This window comes from Alligator sinensis, unplaced genomic scaffold (genome assembly GCF_000455745.1).
Source record: "Alligator sinensis unplaced genomic scaffold, ASM45574v1 scaffold1420_1, whole genome shotgun sequence".
Lineage (NCBI taxonomy): Eukaryota > Metazoa > Chordata > Crocodylia > Alligatoridae > Alligator > Alligator sinensis.
The window spans coordinates 247833-268867 of NW_005842613.1; the positions used below are offsets into that span (position 1 = coordinate 247833).

A 21035-nucleotide genomic window follows, 5' to 3' on the forward strand; every position below is an offset into this window, starting at 1 on the left:
TTTCTTCCAACCTTAAACTCAATCAGAACCATGGCATTGCATATGTTCAACTTATCACTCTGAATTTGTTCATCCTTAAAGCAATAAAAACAGGCATTCTGGGAACTGGAGGGTATTGCATATCTGAGTTCAAAGTCAAAAGGCATCCCCGAGCTACAGTGGGACAACACAGCTACCAACATTTTGATTTGCTTCATCACATTTTTATTAAGTAGCTTAGCTGCATATTGCTAACAACTATGTTTATTTCATTTTGAGAGACTTAAAATGGAGCTCATGCTGGAAGATCCACCAATGCAGGGAATATTTACCCTAAACAGATCTTTATTTTTTGTATTAAAAAATACAAACTGCAGACTAGTGCAGTTGAATAACCAAGTTAACAGATTTTTAAAGCCACAAGGGACAATTATGATCCTCTCCAGTTGACCTTCTCCAGAAGACTAGCCACAGAATTTCAACAAAGCATATTCAGTTAATCTTTACCAGAAGAATGATTATACCAGCCCACAATTTTGGCCATGAGTGGTGTGTGCCCCTGGCAGCTGGGGCGGGGGGGGGGGGAGCCCCCCCCCCCCCCCGGTATGGCTGTGCTGGCAGTGGCGGTAAACTGGGAGCTCCCGCAGACGCCGCTGGCACTGTCACGGCACCTTTGTGCAAGGGGTGCACTGCCACGCTGAGGGGGTGCACATATACCTGCATGCACCCTGTGTCGCCCCTGATTTTGGCAACATTCAAGCTCCTAGAGTGGAATTTTATTTTCCCCAGGATGCCTTATATCTACATTACAAATTAGGAGCCAGAAACACACCTGCCATTTATTTATTTATTCTCTCTCTCATGTGTATTTTTGAATACAAGAAATCAAGATATGCCTAGGTCAAATATTCCCTGCATTTGTGGAGATATATATCTAGATACTGATATCTAGATATAGTACACATATTGTACACAGTGCTGATCTGCTGATCACATGGGACCAGGAACGATTCATCCCATCAGGCAGGAAGATGAGCTGTTAGGTCATTTTCATATCCAGCTTCTGTTATTTTTTGGGGAAGCCCTGTAGCACATTAATCAAAGGCACTGCAAAATGAAGGGAGACACTGACAAAACACATCCTTCTGTTGGAGCCAAATCACAGAAATACTGTCAGTTAGTACATCACTGTTTAGGCTCTTCTGTGTTTGCCAATAATTGGCCCAGGCAACAGCAGTTTCCTTTGCAATAGGGGTGCATCAATAGAGATTTTGGGGGCCGATACCAATATTTACGGAGGCATATCATCCGATATTGATCCAAGATATCCGATACAGCTGTCAACAGGTGGTAAGTCTGGTGGGGGACGGAGGCAGATCAACACCCCCCGGAAGAGGGAAAGGGCAGGTGATGCCCAGCCAGGGTGTGGGAGGGGGGGCATGACCATTGGGAGGAGGCTGAAGCCACCCCAAATTTCACCGCAGCTTCACCCCAGCCCTGTGACATGTACTGCAGTCCTAGCTGAACACCCCGCCTCCAGCCAAGCACCAGGAAGAACGCCCCGCCTCCACTCAAGCACCAGGAAAAGCCATGGCTGTGCCAGATGGTGACTCGGGGCTGGGAGCAGAGCTGCGGCAAAATTTGGGGTGGCTGCAGCCTCCTCCCAGAGCCAGAATCTGCTCCATGCCAGCCCCCGGCAAGAAAAGCCCCGCGCAGCGCCGGCTCTAGCACACAGATCCAGGGGCACATGCCCCCCTGCCCCTGCTATCCCAGGGTGCAAGCAGCAGCAGGAACTGCCCCCAGGCCACAAGCCACACCTCTGTCCTGACTCCCCCTCAAATCTCGCCCCACCTGGGCAGCGCCTGCCCCCCACCTCACCGCAGGGGGCATTTATCTTCCCCCCCCCACGCCCCTCCCTTTCCCCAACCCCTTCCAACTTACCAGCTGGAGGCAGCTCTCCATGCTGCCTGCCCTGCTCTGTGTTGCACTGCGGCTGCACACAGTACAGGCTTTTATTGGCCAAATTATCGGCCCCATCGCGCCGATATCTGATATAGACAATTTTCTTTATATTGGTACTGCTCTGATATTGGACCGATGTATCGGTGCAACTCTACTTTGCAAGCTGCTAGCACAACAGAGGGAATCTTAGTATTCAGAAATCAACCCTCCAGAAGCCGGGTGTGAGAAGCGACTTGCGAAGCACCTTCTCTACAGAGCAGCTGGCTTTGCTACTAAAGCCTGTCTTAGGTCATACTGGTAGTGTATATGCACAAATGTGCTAAAATATTCACAATATTTTAAAGTAGGTTTGGGGTTTTTTTTCAGATCCATACCATGAACCAAAGTCTGTGTTGCAGTAGCACCAAATGGCCTTGATGGAGTAAGGCCTGTGGTAGATTTGGCCCTGTGACTAATGCTACATTGCTAAATCCTTGAGTAAACCTGAAAGTACAAGCCTGTGGATTAGCTAGATCAAATCTTGCAAAGGCCTGTGTGACTCACACTGCAGCTGTCACTCACTAGGCCATGTGAAGAAAGCTGTAATTAGAAGTCACATTAATCCTCCTCATGTGCCAATTGCTGCACTTTCTGCCCAGTACAATACAAAAAGAGAAACAATCTCTGTAACCCTTAAAAAATTCACCCTGATACCAAGGTGCTGAATACAATCTACAATCCAAACAACTTCTTGTATACTGGCCAGATGCATTAAGGAGAGGTCTATTTTCATCAATCTGTCTCGTCTAGGACCAGTTCATTTAATCTGTTCAAGCCCATAACCTCTAAAGTGGCTGCTTTGGTCCTTCACGTGCGGCAAAGGGTCCTACAGGATCAGCTGTTCTTCCTTTTACCTTGAAACTGCCGAGAAGAGGACTTGTTTGGGAAGCCTCTTATACAGCCCTCAGAATTTGGGCAAGATAATTTGCTCTTCTCACTTGTGCTGCTTGCTCAGCTGTTGGTAACTGCCACACCAAGATTTTAACCTTCTTTATTCTGTCTGAGTGAGTACCCAGTGCAGGCATCCATGTTGAAGTTGTTTAACTGCCCTTAGTAGTCATTCTTGCAATACACTGGAGTCAGAGGAGTATGTTGAGGACACTGTTACTGACAATTGGAAGCTTAATGCTGAGCCAACAGAGTCAGATTTGTTTCAGGATGGCCTTTTGAAAAGTAGTATTAGCCTTAACCACCTGGATTGTTTCATTATAAATGCTGTCATAAAAGTTACGGAAGAGACTGCCTAGGCAAATAAGTTCATCTACAGTACTTAGTACTCAACCCTGTGTTCTTCTAAGACTATAGAATCACCTGATGTCATATCGACTTTCATAAACTTGATTTTGGCCCGCTAAGACCTAATTGTTTAGCAGTTCTAACTAGGTGACTGAGCTTTTGCACCATTTACAGATGGGTTCAGGAGAACAATATCCAAAGTCCAGATCTCCAAGCATCCCATCTACCCAAGAAACCCTTGGCCCCATACAAGAAGTTAGTCGCAGCAAATTCCATGACTACAGATACCTGTTACCATACAGTACAAAGCCAATTAGCCCTTCCTCTTGCCAGATAAAATCAAAGATGCTTGGGGCCAATGTCTGCCACGTGGCCATAATCCTAACCAGGACGCTGAAGAAGGCCTTTTTATCCTTTTCTTTTTACCAAAGCAATGGCCACAGTAATCAAATATCATCTTAGTCTTCCACGCAAGAAAAACCTACCTCACAATATCCTGTGCCATGCAGGGACTGAGGACTGGAAGCACCATATATATACAATGAGCTTGGCAGTTGCAGCAGCTGCCCTATGCACAGGCTGGATGTGAAGGCAATTGCTACCATGTTCCTCTGGCCACTGGCTCCAGCTGCTATTTTTCTTCGCACAGACACTGGATGTACGGTACAGTTTCAGTTGTGACTTGTACGGAGGCCAGTGCTTTTCTTCAGTGACAGAGATCTTATATGCATCAGAACAAGGTTGCTGATTCTTGTTATTTTAATCATTACCCTTACACATCATTTAGTGTTTTTCTTAAAGGCCTAGGTTCTAGTGTCATGTGAATAAATCTCAGGTTTCACTTATTTTTTTAAGGAAGAAAGATAGGGCAGAATGGCACTTTAAAGACTAACTAGTTCAGAGAAGCATGAGCATTTTTAAGCAACTACCTGCTTCATAAGGTGATAGGAATGGATACTCCAAACACTTTAAAGTTTATTTTTAGCCCTTTCAGTTGCAAAGAAGTTTTAAAAGTACTCAGCACATCCTGAAAGTGCTAGAAAGTAAATCAAAAGGAGCCTGAAGCATTTTTGGCCCTTAAAACTGTGAATTTTAAGGAGCATTGTTGTAGATATGATGGTTCAGGAAACGCCAGAGAGGCACGGAGTTTTTGTGATATCTTTCGTTAGACCATTGTATAGTTGGGCAAGCTGGTAGACAAGCCCTTGGGCATCAGGTGCCCTTCCTCAGGTCATAATTTTTAAGGTAAATTTCACCACTGTTGTGGGCAGGGGAAGGGATTTTGTTGACAGTGCTGATCCTCTGAGCAAAAAGCATTCCCATTGCCCAGAAGTTTTATGCACTCATTATGCAAATCAGATCTAACTTCTCATTCTGCCTAGCGGCAGCACTGCCCTGTTCAACTACTTCCTCTGTACTTTTCACAAGTTACTTCTGCTTTTAAAAGATTTGTTTGTAGCCTCTCTGAACCCTTAAGGTTTAGCTTTTGTTTTTCAAATTAGTTATACGGCTGTTTCTTAGTTCAGAAAACTCCCTGAACAGCTTCTAAAACTCAAGAGAATTTAGGCCATTCTGCCCATTTTTTCATTAAAAAAACCCAAAAACCAACAGACAAAATGAAAAAGAATCCAATTCAGTAGTAAATTATAGTTTACAGGAACAGCCTGGGAGGCACAAATTGTGATTTTATCTCTGGACAACTGAGCTGGGTATTAAAGACCCTTGCAGCATAGTCATTATATGGTTTTCACAATAATCTGTGGGTCTGCAGTAAGATGCAAAAGGCCTTGCTGCTGGTCAACTGAACAAATTGTTTGAAGCTTTGGAAGATGAAATGGGTCAAAGAAGAGACCTTTGTCTTATAAAGTGATCTGAAGAATTAAAAATTGAAGACTCAAGATCAACCAAGGATTTTATAAACTAGAACAGAACAAGTTTGAAGAGAGGACCCTGAAATGGATAGCCAAACAGAAGGAGAGGTCATGAATTCAGAGGATTGGCCAGATACAGCACTGGTGATATCAATAACATTGTCACCAAGCCTCTGTTGTCTATTCTGCATCATAAGTGGTTCAAGATATTTTTTCATCGCACAGACTGATGAATCTCCACAGAACTTTCCTCTGCAACTTTTTACAGTATAGATTCCCCTCCCACCCCCAAAAGAGAGAGAAAGATTGTAAACTGTCATAACTGTCTTGCATCTTTAAGGGCTGCAACATTTAAATAAGGCAACACAGAGCTTCCATTAAAGATTACCACCCTCGGTTCCACTCAAAGTGATGTCCTCTGAAGATTCAGATCTAAAGGAGAAGCTTGCTTGCCTGTTAGAAGCCAGCATTTGCCTATTGATCTTACTCTAGTCTAACCATTTTGAACTACTACAGTGCAGCACACATCTTATCAACTGCTGGATGTATGATGTCATTCATGTTGGCTCCAGCTTTAAACTAAAGGTCATTAGCCAAATTAATTATCCTCTCTTTTTCCCCCCCTGCTCCTGACAACAATGGGAGAATTGATTGCAAAAGTGACTTAAGAAAAAGGGAATGAGGGCAAAACACAGATGCTATTGACTGGTTACCACCCGTGGTTCCTTTATATTAGATCATATCATACCATAACAATTTGATCAAGTCCAGGCATCTCCTCCAAATGGAAAATGACCTATACATATATGGAACAACATGCCAGCACCAATTTTAATTAAATATAGGCGGATTACAGCAATATACTAAAGCACTATGTTTTGATCTATCTTGGACTACAGAATCATAGAAAAATAGGGCAGAAAGGGAACTCAGGAGGTCACCTAGTCCAGCCTCCTACTCAAGACAGACTATCCCCATTTAAACCACCCCACACAAGTGTTTGTCTACAATAAACTGAAACCATCATAGTCACTGCATATGGCAACAGGATGACTGTTCTCTGAAGATTTCTCATATGTGATTGCTATTAATACCACACTGATTATGTATTTAGTGCTTTTTAGTGCTTTGCAAACATCAACAATGAAGTCAAGATCATCAAGTGGCATTGATGCCAGTGGACTGAGGCACCCAAATTGAGGACTCTCTCTCCAGAAACCTATATTCCAATCTTCAGGAGAAGAGTAGCTACATATTCCTCTAGGTGATATGGAATTAGGTGATCCAATAGCCATAAAACAAAATGGCACAGATAGCTGCATAAACTTACAAGCAAAGTCTACAAGCTGCTAAGAGCTTACACTCTAACAAAACATGGAGAAAGGATGGGAGGGGAGGGGGAACGGAAGACATTCTCAAGTTCTCAATCATGTCCTGTCATACAAGAGCAGCAGTGGACAACAACAAAGACGATGTAACAGTTTTTTTTCCCCACCCAGACTGAGAGGAAGGGCAATATATTGTGATATTTTTTATACAGGTGGACTATGTTACTTTGGAGAAGGCATCATAGGATCCAGAGAATATGCAGTCTTAAAGACACTGCCAAACCAGGGTCTCAGGCTCTTTGCACTAGTTAAATTAAGAGACTGCAAGCATACCCACCAATTTTTGACTCTTTGGGACTCAAAGTAAAAGTGCTCTCATTGAAAACCACAGGTGTGCAGGATTATCAACACAACACTTATAGCTTTAAGGTGCAATTCTACTCTGAAAAGTGACTGTTCAAATGGCACCTTCTTCCCTGCCAGATATGTGCCCTGTGTGTGGTCAGAGTCAGATCTGCTGACTTCACTGACCAAAGCAACCTTTTAATATATATTTTTACTGCAGCTACAGGAGAGTTAGATGGATTCATTCTGCCTTATGTACCATTAAGACTACATATCCTAGAGACTTGTTGAATGAGTTGCATGTGCCTGATTTCAACAACTAAGCTGTTATCAGACTGTACATCGGAGCATTTTCTTTTTCACCAACCTTTGCCCTTGCAGGTACCAAGCCTGTAAACTATGGTACCATAAAATATAAGGCTAACACCAATCCTATGTCATTATCAAAGCAAGTAAGGCACCACAACCCCAATTAATTACCACAGGATTAGTGGGGTTGACAAAGAACCAATCAGCTCCTTGGCAACTATTCTGTTCCTATTCTGCTTTACAGTAACAAGGGGTTCCAGGACCAGAGACGCTGAGTGTACACCAAGAGGCTCCATGTTCTTACCAGAAACTAAGGAAGAAAGCAAGGAAAGGAAATAAAATCCCTTCAATACTAAATCTAAACAGAAAAATAGTAATCGGGAAGGATTTGTTACCTGCCAAAGCTTGGTTCACTTTGCTAGACTTCGGCATCACAACTGGCAGATTTGGAACACTGGGGAGAAACAAAAACACAGAAACAAAATGTTTAACATCACTGTACAGATGATTAAAATGAGAGAGGCAATTGAACAACACATGACGTTTCTTCCACTTGTCACTTACTATTGATCATAAGTTGGTGTCCATAGTAGCCAGGGTACCTAACAAAGTCAACAACTGCAGAATTATGGATAGTAGTAATAGTATATTATCAAGTCATACATATACATTGAAGGAGAACATTGAATTCTTGGGCTGTGATGCTGAGAAACTCCATTTATCATTTTAGTCTAGGACAGACTATTAACCAAAACCCTTGTGACAGCACAAAGACAATCCAGTCAATGAGAATAAACCCTGTTAATAGAAGGTAATAGCTCAGCTGGACATCCACATGGCAACTGACACCTCAAAAAACTTCACTGAAATGAAGCCAGCTTTAAGCTGGAGAGAGGCAATGGAGACAGAAGAGAAAATTCTGGAGCTAAGTTAATTTTATAAAAAAGGTCATGGCACTTTTAGGCTGGGATTTTCAGCATAGCTTAGAAACAGTTCAGTGCCCAAATCCCACTGATTATCAGCATGACATTGGTGCCCTACTACCTGAGGCTGCTTTGAAAAATCACGCATCCAAAAGGAATATCAAACAGATTCGCGTATTCAATTTTCATCTGCCTCCCTGCCAGTTCTTCCAGAGCAATAAAAGCAGGTCTCAGGGCCTGGGACACATGCATACTTGCCACAGGAAGCTCTGGATTTCTTCTGGCCTGGAACCAGTTCAGCCACTGTCAATATCAGATTCAAAATAATGCACAAAGCAGATTTTCTCTGAACATATTTTTAGTGGCCTACACCCCCGCCCCTCCTTCTATTTCCTTTCTGCCTGTCCATACCTTGACACACTCCAGCATAAAAAGAAATGACAGGATCAATGAAGGTGGCGGTGGATAAGGTTCTGTGGTCTGGGCTACACTGGAAGGCAGGCAAGATGATCACGTTGGTTATTTAAATTCCTCATGCCGGTGCTTTCCCCTCACTTCCCCCTCCCCTTCAGTGGTTGTGTTTTCCCCTTAGACTAAAGCTACCCACAATTTTGCAATCTATTCAAAATGATGCAAATTACTGTTCCAAAAGCCAGATCCTGAACCCACTGAATTCAATAGACTGACTCAGAGCCCAAAGCCCTCTTCATCTTTCACACTAGTGTTTCTCAACGTTTTAAGTAGCAAGTACCCCCTAACTTCTGAAAATTTTAATAAGTACCCCAACACTCATTTTTCCAAGGGATTTTATATTTACAGACTAATGTGTGCCATATGTTGGGAAAAGGGCTGTGTATATAAGGGTGTGATATGACAGATATCTGATGTGGTGTGGGTAGGGTTCCCACCTTTTACACCAGGGGTGCACAATTTAAGTATATACCCGAGCTAGAGGTGATGTTGGCCAAAGCTAGGAGGGCTGAACCAGCAAATTATTACTGGGGAATTTAAAGTGCTGCACAATGCGCAGCGCACCACATCTTTGCCATAGTTTTGAGAGGAGGAAAAGAGGGCGAGAGAGAGACAGACAGACAGACAAGGAGACAGCTGCTGCCAGCCATGTAGCCCAGGCTGTTCCCAGCAGGCGGCTGAGAGGCTGCAAGCCCTGCTGCAAGCAGCCTGGGCTCTGTGGCTGGTAGCAGCTGTACTCAGTCCTTGGGGCGCACAGCAGGGAAGGGGCTGAGGCAGTGCCATCATGCACCTCAGAGTGGACGGTGGGGGAGGTGGTGGGCCCTAAGGCATCTCAGCCCAGAAAAGCCTGGCGCTGCTGCCAGTCTTTGCCAGAAGCCAGCCTGGGCTCTGGGCAGCTGCAGCAGGCCAGGCAAGCTGCAAACAGCTGCACCAGACTCTGCAGCCCCAGCATCTGCTCCACACCAGCGACTGCACACATGCCTCAGAGCAGAGAGCAGGGGAGAGTTGCGCTGCCTCAGACCCAGAGCATGCGTGCAGTCACCGCCAGCATGGAACTGATGCCAGAGCTGCACAGCCCGGTACAGCTGTTTGCAGCCTGCCCGCTGCCAGATGCAGCTGCTCAGAGCCCAGGCTGGCTACAGGCAGGGGCCAGCTGCAGCTCTGGGCTTTTCCCAGAGTTTGGCAACAGCACAGGGGGAGGCAGGTTGGGAAGGGCTATGGTGAATACTGGGGTGGCAGCAGCTCCCCTCTCATCACCATAGCCCACCCCGAGCACCAGGAAGAGCCCAGTGCCACTGCCAGCCCCAGCCTGCAGTGGCAGCCTGCTCAGTAAGCGCAGTGAACTGGGCCCCAGGTGGGACAATCCCACAGTGCAGGAGGAAGTGGGGCAGCTCCCTGCGCCTCCTGCACTCCCTCCTGCACTGTCGGGGGTCTCAGTCCACAGCTCCCCCCACCCCGGCAGGAGAGAGAGAAAATTACCTGCCTCTGGCTAGGTCAGCGGAGAGTGCACGGGTATCTGTGTGCCTGCCCTCCCCCTCCTGCAGCAGCCTGTGGCCAGCTTGTGAGGGGTGAGTGGCCGGGCATGAACCTGGTGGCGGTGGGGATGCGACAGCGCCCCCTTGTCATGGGGGTTTTCATCTCTCACGTACCCCCAGGGGTACATGTACCACGGGTTGAGAAACTATGGTTCACACCACTTCTCTTCTCTTCCTCCACCATCACCGACCTAGTTATTCCTATTATATTTTTCTTTCTGATGTCCTCCTTCCCTCTCTCTTTTTCCCCACCTTTCTTTTTGGTTACTTGCCATCTCCCCACGTCACCTTCTTGGGATGAGGGCCAATGCACAGCTCCCACTCGTCTTCCGGTGAGATAACGTGAAGTTGCCAATGAGGCATCTGCCCTCTACCCAGAATAACGCCCCCCACCAGGAAAACTGCACCGAGGAGCAAGATGTACAAATGCCAATTATTCTCTGAAATTATAAGCAGCCTTTGCTCAGTCAAAGAGCATGTGATTGTGCTGTAAATTCCCCAGCTTCAGTGCTGGGTGGAGCGCTCCGCCTCCTCTCATCACACCCCCAGCTGTTGGCCCATTTCACTCCCACACTGAGTGGGAGTAGCAGACACTAGTGCAGTCAGTTCCTCCCCCCCCGCCCCTCTCAAGTGTTAGAAACCATGAACGGATGCAGACTCAGATCCTCAGCCCTGCAGGGAAGGTGGGTAGATAAATGAGATGTTACAACTCAAGTCTTCGGAGAAGAACAGTTCCAAGTATGATAGAAAATCATAGAAATATGGAGCTGGAAAGGACCTCAAGAACCAAGTGCCTCTCCTTGCTCCAAAGCAGGATCCAAGTATATATCTAGACCACCACTCCTGACCAGTGGTTGTCCAATGTGACCTTGAAGAACTCCAATGAAGGAGATTGTACAATCCTCTTCACTACTCAGTTCTAGTGCCAAACTATAACTAGAAAAGTTTTCCTAAAATCTAACTCAAATCATCTATGCTTAAAAAAAATTTTAAGCTAATTTTTTTTCTCATCCTTCCCCCACTGGACATGGTGGACAATTGAACACTCTCCTTGTTATTCCCTTCATTTAACTTTGTCCTATGCTAAAAATAAAAGAAGAAAGAAAAAAGAAACAATTCCTTCCACCTTCCTTCCAAGGTCATGTTTTCTAAACTTTTTATCATTCTTGATCTCTGCACTTTTGCCTATGTAACTATATAATTGTTAGCTCCAAAGGGGCCATTTATCAAAGTACTGAAAAGCTCCAGAGATGCATTTATAGAGGAGTATGTCTCAGAGGTCCCCATCTATTCCAACAAAACTGGGACTTGTAACACTGCATAAATACTATCTCAGTGGTGACCATTACTCTGGGAAACTAGCTGACTGGTGTATGGTCAGTTCAAGGTTTATTCTACATGGTCAGACAAGGGTATTCTACTACATGGCTCATTTTAACAAGGCAAGCAGCTACTGGCCACCTAGGTACTTGAATGACCTCTCATCACAACAGCATCTGAACTGCTCTACTGTTCCAAATTCAGAGCAAAAGTAAAACTCTCTTAACCAGAACAACTGTTTATAGGTTTCCTGAAAGGGCTAAGGGACATAGGAGGGTTGGGACACCGGGTAATCTGTACTTGGAACATGTTCTGAACGCCTAAGAAAACAAGCCTGGAACTGTCCACAAGCATGAGCTTAGACAACATGACTTTGTGAAAAGAGGCAGGGAAATAACTTCACAGTCCCTTATTGTCCTGCTGGAACAGGCCAGAGATTAACCACAAACAGTTAAACCAAATACTGGTAATTAGTAGGAACCAAGGGGTTCCAGTGAATGCCTGTGCCTACTGCACATATATAATTTCTTTTTTTTTAAATCATGGATGCAGCACTAGTGAAGTGGAGGGAAATTTCTGGTTGTGCATTGAATACTTGATGACATGTTTCACAGGTATATTTAAAGCCACAGGACATGGGTAGGAAGTGTTGATATACAAGAGAAAAACAGCAAATGAGCCACTTTCTAAAGAGCTCGCCCTAGATTCAGAATCCAAATATGGCAAAGGGAAGAAAGGAAGCAGCAGAGCAAGGATGATGCAGTCAAAGGGCAAGACCTGCTCTGTCTCAGCACTGACAAGATGTGCAGCAAATTGAGTGGCAAGTGTCATGTCATTCATGTCAAGACTAAAGGACTTGACCATTATGAGGTTGTAACATCAATACAACAGACTCAGGCCTACAGTGCTGAGAGGCAATAGGGATCTGCTCAGAGAAATGATCCCATTGCCTCTGCAAACCCAACTGGATCTTTGCACTACCAGTTGTCATTAGTATTTTACCCCTGAACAGATCCTGCATGCTCCTTGATGGACAGGGGTCACAGATAATTGGGGGCTTTAAACCTAATGCAAAAATCCAAGTTGCATTCAATGCCTGAAACCCTTGGAGGCTTGCTGAGACATTTATGCCTCCTGTTTCCAAATTCAGCACTGAAGCTGAAATGACTATGCCCTGTCCTCTACCTACAACAGAGGGCAGGGAAGGTGTATAAGCAGCCATGAGGATCTTGGAGGAAAGCACAGAAAAATCCCACTACAGTGAAAGCTTCCCATGGTGATTTGGCAGAAACACAGCCCCTGCTGTTCCCACACATACAAAGAGAGAGTAGAGTATCTGACACACAGTGGTCAGAAGAGGGAGATCTCTATTTTAATAGCAACAAGCTGTGCTGGAACTGTTTGCTTCTTTAAAATTTCCCCAGCCATGCTACCCTTCACCACAGCCTCACTGGTGGCAACAAGGGAAGCATTAGTACTGTGGCAAAATGCCCCCTCTCTCCCCCCAAAAACTCTGCTCCGTGACAATTTGGTTAACATGGGCACTGCAAGGGGCAGACTCCTCTGTCCCCTCTCCCAGGTGACCCCGAGTTGTAACCTGAGCTGGATACATTCCTGAGGAAGGAGGGAAATCTGCTCCCTCTGCCTACCTGACTGGCATCATATACCTGGGTGAGGGGCTTACGCTCCCTATTGTTTTAAGCAATGCCAACCTGACTGGGAGGGGGCTAGAGACCCTGGCAATCTACCCAGCAACTAGTGATACATTTCAAATTGGTTGGCTGGCAGCCAACAGGTGCTGGCCTCCACTGGACTAGGTAAATGAGGTCATAAGGTATATATAAGTTAGGGACTGCCCAGGAGGAGGTGCAGTAGACATGATGAAAACTCAGAGAGACAAGAGCTAGACCATCTGAAACTTGCTCTCTCTCTTAAAACTCAGGATCAATGAACTGCCTGCCTCCAGAGGGAATCTCCACCTGCCTCTGGATGATACCCATGAGTAAGCTACCTGAGATCTAACTAGATATACAAGCTGCAGTAACTCAGATGCGTGGTCATCAAAGGCTATCCAGCCACCCTGTTTGCTCTAAAGGACTTCTCTGATATTGCTCTACCCTGTACCCTATTCCAAACCTACTCCTTGTAACCAATAAAGTTCTCCTTTGTACCTAGTCTGGGAGACTTATTGGGAGAGGGTCTAGATTATGGCTTTTGGGCCCCCTGGTTTGGCTGACTAAGGGAGACCACTATTTGTGCTTCAGACTGAGGAAAGCACCCCAAGTTCTTGAAGTGGGTCGAGTAACCTCAAGGGGGCACAGAGCCAGGATTACTCCAGACCCTAGGTGGTGGTGGCATTACCCCTAGGCTAGAGGGTGTGCTCCAGGAAGGGGGTTGGTCAGACGTGATGCACCCCCAAGGAGGCACTGGGAGCCTGTAAAGGTGGTTGGGAGCAGTGAAGTGAGTGGCTCAGTGCAGGAGCACCCCCTACTGGCCCACCACAAGTACAAGGAAGGAACCAGCTGTGGTTAGCATTTCAAGGACAATGCAGTATGGATTTAATCTGAGTACAGTTTAGTTACCATTAATGAAGCAGAATGAACAGGAGCAACAGCTGGAAATTTAGGACAGAAACGCCCTGCACAAGGATGCACTTCATTTGCTCATCTAGCCACAAGCTCATAGAGCAGGACTTCCCTCAGCTCAGGTCTCAAAGACAGATTCATGCATACAAATGCCACTAGTAAACCTTGAACAGACTTCGTCAGAACTGGCAGAAACAGAATCTTGGCATGAGATCAATCTCCAATGGAGAGGCTACCAAAGTATCTGTATGAGGATAAGTGCCTTTTGAAACACTCTTCCCTTCTTCCTCAGCATGGGAAGAGCTTAGTGTTTGGCCTGCGCTAGTCAGTTAGGATCAAAGCAAGCATCTGCCACATGCACAGGTTCAAAGAGAAACAAGCCTAGATTAGAACTGCATCTCTTTCCTCACAGAAACCGAACCAGCTGTGAGAAGATCAGACTGCAACATCCATTTCAAACATGGACACGTCTGCTGTTACCTTCTGAAAGCAGATTGTGTGTCAGGGACACCCTTATGGAAGTGATTCTGGGAAGGGGAAATAACTAAGAATTCAAAGTTGACCAACTTCCTCCAAGTAAAACTAGAATTTAGGATTAACATCACCCTACACCAGGGGTGGGCAAAGTTTGGCCCATGGGCCAGAGCCAGTCAGCACTGGACTCCATTTCCCAGCAGCCCTTGCCCACGTGGCTGGGGCCGGTTTCCATGGAGGCCCCAGCAGCAGCCAGGCTGCGATAGTGCTGGGCCGGGGTTTCTATGGAGACCAGCGCCGCAGCGGCACCAGCCTCTTCCTGGTGGGGGGATTAAGGGCAGGGCTGTGCTGCAGGTGGAAGCGGGGCAGACTCAGCTGCCACCGCCTGTGCAGAGCAGCAGCACCACTGGGAGGAATGGCTACAGGGAATTTTGGGGTGGCTATAGCCCCTCCAAACCCCTCCTAGCACTGCCCCTGCTGGCAGGGTGCACGGCAGGACAGACAGCTGCTCCAAAGCCCGGCTGGGATCTTGCAGTGGTGACAACGTGGTCCAGAGCTAGGCATGTCACCACTGCAAAATCCCAGCCAGGCTCTGGAGCAGCTCCCCACCCTGCCACGCGTCCTGCCAGCGCTGCTGGGGCCGGTCTCCATGGAAACCCCAGCTTTGCACTATCACAGCTGCTGCTGCTGCTGTCTCCATGAAAACTGGCCCCAGCCACGTGGGTAGGGCCTGCTGGAAATGGAGTCTGGCTGCTAGCTGGATCCACCGTTTTGCCCACCCCTGCCCTACGCTGTTCCTTATTACCACAGTGTTTCACATATTCCTCCTCAGAGCCTTCTTCTGAGGTAAGACAGTGCTGTCTATCCCAATTTTACACTTGGGGAACTAGGGCTATTAAGGGAACATCTATTTACCCACGTGTTAGCTCAACAATGGAGCTGAACTGTCTTATTCACATGAAGCAACAGCAGGACATAACCACTTCTGGCTTGGGAGGAACTGCATAGCAGCATTTCGGCCTTCGCAGGTGAAGACAACTGCATCCAGTGTGGGGAGGGGAGGGAAGAAGAGAGAAAAGAAGTGGGGGGAAAAAAGGGAAGGAGAAAAGAGAAAAGGAGAAAGGAATAGGAGAAAAAAGGGAAAGGGACGAGAATGAAGTGGGGGTGGAGGCTAGGTCACATGAGTACATAAGTGACATAAAGTCTGATCTTTGCTTTGAACAATCTGCTGCAGCAGGGGCAGGAAAGCGATGAGGACTGGATACGGGAGGTTTACATTTTCCTGGCTGCGTGTTTCTTCATTGGTTCTGCCGTGTGTTGCTGTTCAAAGGCCAATGCTCCATTCTGGATTTGGGATCTCCAGGATGGACAGTTGCAAGCGGTTTGCTCCCATGACTCTGGGTCGATGCCAAAACTCTTTAGGGACACCTTTAGGGTGTCCTTGTACCGCTTCTTTGGTGCACCACGAAAGCGTACTCCATTTGACAGTTCGCCATAGAAGACTTTTTGGCAGCGAACGTCAGGCATTCTTGAGAGGTGGCCGGCCCATCTTAGCTGTGCCAGTTTCAGCAGGGTGTCAATACTGGGGAGAGTTGATCTTCCGAGCACCTTGGTGTCTGGAATCTTGTCCTGCCACTTGATCTTTAGCATCTTTCGCAGGCAGCACAAGTGGAAGTGGTTTAGTTTCTTGGCATGACGCTGGTAAATGGTCAAGTTTTCGTAGGCATAAAGGAGGGTCGGAAGGATGATGGCTTTGCAAACCTTGTTTTGTCGACATTCTGATGCCTCTGCGGCCCCAGACTGACTTACGGAGTCTGCCGAAGGCCACACTAGCTTTCACTAATCTTGCACTGACTTCGTCATCAATGTGGACAGCATGGGAGAGCGTGCTGCCTAGATAGGCAAGCTTGTCAACCATTGACAGTTGTTGGCCTTTAACCGAGATGGGTGGTTCCTGGGGTACTGTGCCAGATACAAGTTGAAACATCACTTCAATCTTCTTCTGCTGACACCTTTCTGGTCACAAATGGCATCAAGCAGAGGGGCATGCTCGCACCTACCCTCTTCAGCATGGTATTCTCTGCTATGCTGTCAGACACCTTCCAAGATGAGGACCTTGATATGGGTAGCGTTTTGATGGAGACATCTTCAACCTGCGCAGGTTCCAAGCATGCTCCGAAGTCCAGACAGCCACTCTGCGAGACTTCCTCTTTGCTGATGATTATGCGTTATGCGCACGCTCACAGGCTGACATGCAACGATTCATGGACCTACTCTCGTCAGTCTGTGACAACTTCGGGCTGACTATTAACATGAGGAACTGTGTAGACTGATGATTTAGAAGCCTTCCCAGAGCCCTGTACAAGAAGCTATTGGTTTGCACATGTCTATACCCAAACGGATTGGGAATTTACACTTACTCCTGTCTTGAAAGCAAAAAGACAATGAGGGCCAAGCAGTACAATCCCAGCTATGAAAATCAACTTCCTGCTCAGACAGGCTGGAAAGTTGAACGTTGAATGCTTTTTGACAGCAAAACAGAAATTTAACTCAGACCCTACTGAAGGGAGACATTTTGCTTATGCGAGTCCGCATGGATTTGGGGCATTTAATCCCCAGCTAGAACAAGAGTAAATTCATCCACTCATGCAAGCATATAAACACACAATGAACACTCAAGAATACCAGTTAACATACTGTTCTCCTTTGACTTTGGAATAACAATAAAAAAAATAAATAAAATAAAAATAATAAAATTATGCTGGTTTGAAATATACCATAGCAAAGGGGTTGTCAATCGGGGGTACTCGGGAAGGCCCTAGGCAGTACACGTGGGAGGGCACGGAGCGCTGCCACCCACCAACCTGTGCCGCTGCCTCCCAGGAGCAGGGCCGGAAGGAAGCTTTCATATGGCTGCCATCCCCCCCACCCGCCCTGTGTCCACCCGCCAGGGGTACACTTATTTAAAAAAGTTGAAAACCCTTGCCATAGTAGAATCGAGACCTTGGCTGAGATCAAGGGCTTTGTCATTTAAGGTACCATGTGAACATGCAGCAAGAGGCAGTTTTTGCTATAAAAACTCATCTTGTCTACAGACAAGATGCAGGGTGGAAGGGGAAACGAACACCCCACCTTACTGCTATGATGACTGCCTGCAATCACATGCTGAACCAGGCACCGAAGGCCAAATACATCCTTGGTGTAGTTTCAGTGAAGTGACGAGTTACTTCAGGGATTCATTTGGCCCAGGCTGCATTACACATTAAGAAAGCAGCTGCCTCTATGCTGTTGGTTTTTATTACATGCAGGATGCTTTTAAGTGTTAGCAATTCACTCCTCTCTGGAATTAGCCCAAGTGATGCAGAGAATGGTACCGTTCTGCAGCTCTCATCACTTTGAAATCCACCCTTTCCCACTTGTGCTGTTATCTTCAGACAGTAACTAAAATCACTCCAGGAGCTCTTCTCTGATTACTCTGAGTCAATCGGTAACTTGAGGGACTTTGTGGGAGCTGCACCTCCCATATGACAGAAAGATGCCATCTTCCAACCTCCAGTGAAACTAATCTATTTCACTGCTTAATGCCAACTTCCCCCAATGCTACTAACAAATATTAGACTTCACATGCCCTACAAACTCCCATATCTCAAAGGTAACAAGGCTTATTCTTGCTGTATAGAGAAAAACAAATATGTTATAACAGTGTTTCAAACCCAAATATGTTTCAGGGGTGAAATGGACTTTATTTCTGTCTATGCCTGTAAGATGTAGATGTTCTGCAGCAGTATCCCTTATGGTGAGGTATACAGCAAGCTAGGAGCCCTAGTCATGAGCCAGCACCAGCCACAACCATTACAACCAAGTAAGGATTTGCAGGTGCAGCTCCTTCCTAGCAGTAAGATTTTTTTCCCTTCCTAACAGGAAATGGCACCCTCCCCCAAAACTGCGGCTAGGTTCCTTGCTGGAGTTGGCAATTAAACTTGAACTCTTGGTACAGAACTGGAAATACCAAGGTGAAAAAACAAACTTTGGCTCTCACTCTGAAGAGCCAAATCTCTTGTAAAGGTGAGTCAATATCATAAAACCAAGTTATGGCAAACACGACATGTGTCACATCTTAGAGGCATCAGCAGAGCTGCGTATTGGAAGCTCCCACAGACACCTGACACTTGCCAGGGTAACAAGTCTCTCATTTTTGCAGACACAATCAGCCAAAACACTTTGAGTGTTCCTTGGAACTTGCCAACTGGAAAAGAGAAGACCCACACTGACAGTAATGGAAGAAAAACAAGTATTATATGGAGGGAGAGAGGGAGAACACTTACTGTGGGGGAACTGAGTGTATAAAGTAACCCAGGAATGTCCCGGCTAGAAGCCAAATGAAACACACTGCTAGAGGCAGCTGCTCAGGTTTCTTCTAATTCATGGTTATTAGAAGATTTTCTGTTGGAATATGGTATTTCACAAGCCTGAGAATGTAACTCCAGACAGATGCCATTATGCTGGGCCAGCACCATTTCCAACTCTAATCCAGCAGGTAGAAAGAAAAGGGACAACCGCGTAGGGCTGTCTGCTTGTGTTAAAAAGTCCCTTTCTCACTTGCTGCTACTGAAGGCCACTTCTGCTTTGAACCTATATCTGGAGGAATAACCATTCTTTGGAGGGTACAAACAAGGCATGCAGGCATACTAACAGCAATGTACTGCTCCCTCCTCCCAAAGACAAGGTGTTTAGGCTTTGTCCTTAGCTTTAATACCCTCTTCCTGATCATATTTGGACCTACATATATGTATACACAGAAGACATGGATGCATTACAGAGCTTCTGCCACTATTGCTAGGCTGGCATAAATATGTCAACAGAGCACCACAAAGGAGACGCATGGCAGCAGAAACAGTTTTTCTGCTGACAGTTGCACTACATCCCTGAAGGATATGACCTAAATCAGCGGAAGACCTCTTCTTCTGTGGGTATCCACACTGGGATTTTGCCAGCCTAGCTGCATTGGCAAGGGGTGTGATCTTTTTCAAACCCCAGTGGACAAAGCTTTGCTGGAAAAATGTGTAGTGCAGAGCAGACCATGCTCTCTCCCAGACCTATCTATAGGAATGTGACAGGTGTGGACTTTTGTTCCCACCTCTTGTAGGTACTACCCAGTCTACCTCATCTCCTACTTCTCTCCTGCCACTATTTGATGGGACCTGGTGTGTATTTAGAGGGTGGCTGCTGTTGAGACAGGGATAGTTCTTTCCTGGGTGCCTTAGGGCTATTTCTATGCCATCCTTGCTGGCCCCCTCGCCACACCCATGGTCCCCTGCCTGCCCCTTTGTAGGGACTCTCCTTCTTGCATGCTTTCTCTTTCTCTACACAGAAAGAATGCTGGGCACTTCACACCCCAACCCTTGTTTGGGCTTTGGCCTTTTTGGCTTTGGCCCCTTTTTCTCTAGCGGAAATCCCTCAAGCTCAGGTCCACTAATTCGGGCCCTGGCTCTCCAGGCCTCAGTTTGGGTGCCTGTCCCGTACCCTGCCCGTGGTCTCCTCTGCCCCTCCAGCCACTCCAGTCTAAAACTAAAACAAAAATGCAAGCAACCACTTGAAATGCAAACTCTCCAAGTCCCTCCCTCTGGGTTATCATCATCAGGGATCCTGATTTTCCATATTTTAAAATCCCTAATTCTCTGATAAAATATCCCAAATTCCAATTAAAAAATGACTGTGGGGATCCTGTATCAGATCCCACTGCATCTTCACTTGCACATTTACCAGGGGCCTAAAGGAAAAAAACTGAGTTTAGAATAATTTACTAGAACCTCACATCTCTTGCCCACATCGCTATCATTCTTCATTATTTACAAAAAACTTTAAATCCCCTATTAATTCTTTATTGGCTCTCATGTGTTTTTTGGGGGTTTTTTGCATCTGACTCAGCTTGGACGATTAAACTAGCCCAGTCAAGTAGAGGTGCACTGATACATCAGTCCTATATTGGATCGGCACCGATATAGGGAAAATTGACAATACTGGAAGTTGGCTTTTTTGCCCGATATGACGGATAATGTGGCTGATAAAGGCCCTGTGTATATGCACAGCTGCAGCATGTACATGGCCAGGAGCGCAGCCCGGTGGCTTGGAGAGCATCTGGCTAATAAGTCTGTTGTGGGGGAGGGAAGGGGCATGGGGGGGTGCAGATCAAGGCCCCCTGCGGTGAGGAAAGGAGTGGGGCGGGGCAGGCGCTACTCAGCTGGGACATGGGATGGAGCCGCAAGCAGTTCATCCAAGGGGTGCGGGGGGAGGGGCGCAGCTCCCACCACTGCACACACCCCAGGAGGGCATGTGCCCCCGGATCTGCACAGGGGGCGGCGAGGGGCAGGTCGCTGCTGCGGGCTGGGGCTTTGCTGGGCTCTTCCCGGGGGGCTGGGCCAGGGCGGGGCTGCGCTGGGGGCAGGTGGGGCTGGGAGGGGGCGTTGGGGGACTACTGCAAATTTTGGGGTGGTTGCAGCCCCCCATGTAGCCCCCCTCCCAGAGCCACTGCTGCCTGCCCCAAGCACAGCCCCAGCCCAAGCCCCTGCTGGAAACAGCCCAGAGCAGCCACGGCCCCAGCCCACAGCAGCAGCTGCCCTCGCCCCGCACGCAGATCCAGGGGCACATGCCCCCCATG

At 46.8% G+C, this 21035-nt stretch overlaps 1 protein-coding gene across 9 annotated transcripts in view; it reads right to left on the reverse strand.

Moving 5' to 3' along the window:
- Window positions 1-21035, reverse strand: part of DTX2 (deltex E3 ubiquitin ligase 2) — a 67855-nt gene that overhangs the window by 26368 nt on the left and 20452 nt on the right. For all 9 annotated transcript variants that reach the window (XM_006033232.3, XM_025214991.1, XM_006033231.3 and 6 more), the window contains exon 4: window positions 7465-7523. In XM_006033232.3, coding sequence (XP_006033294.1) covers window positions 7465-7523 — 59 coding nt within the window. The remainder of the gene's footprint in view (window positions 1-7464; window positions 7524-21035) is intronic.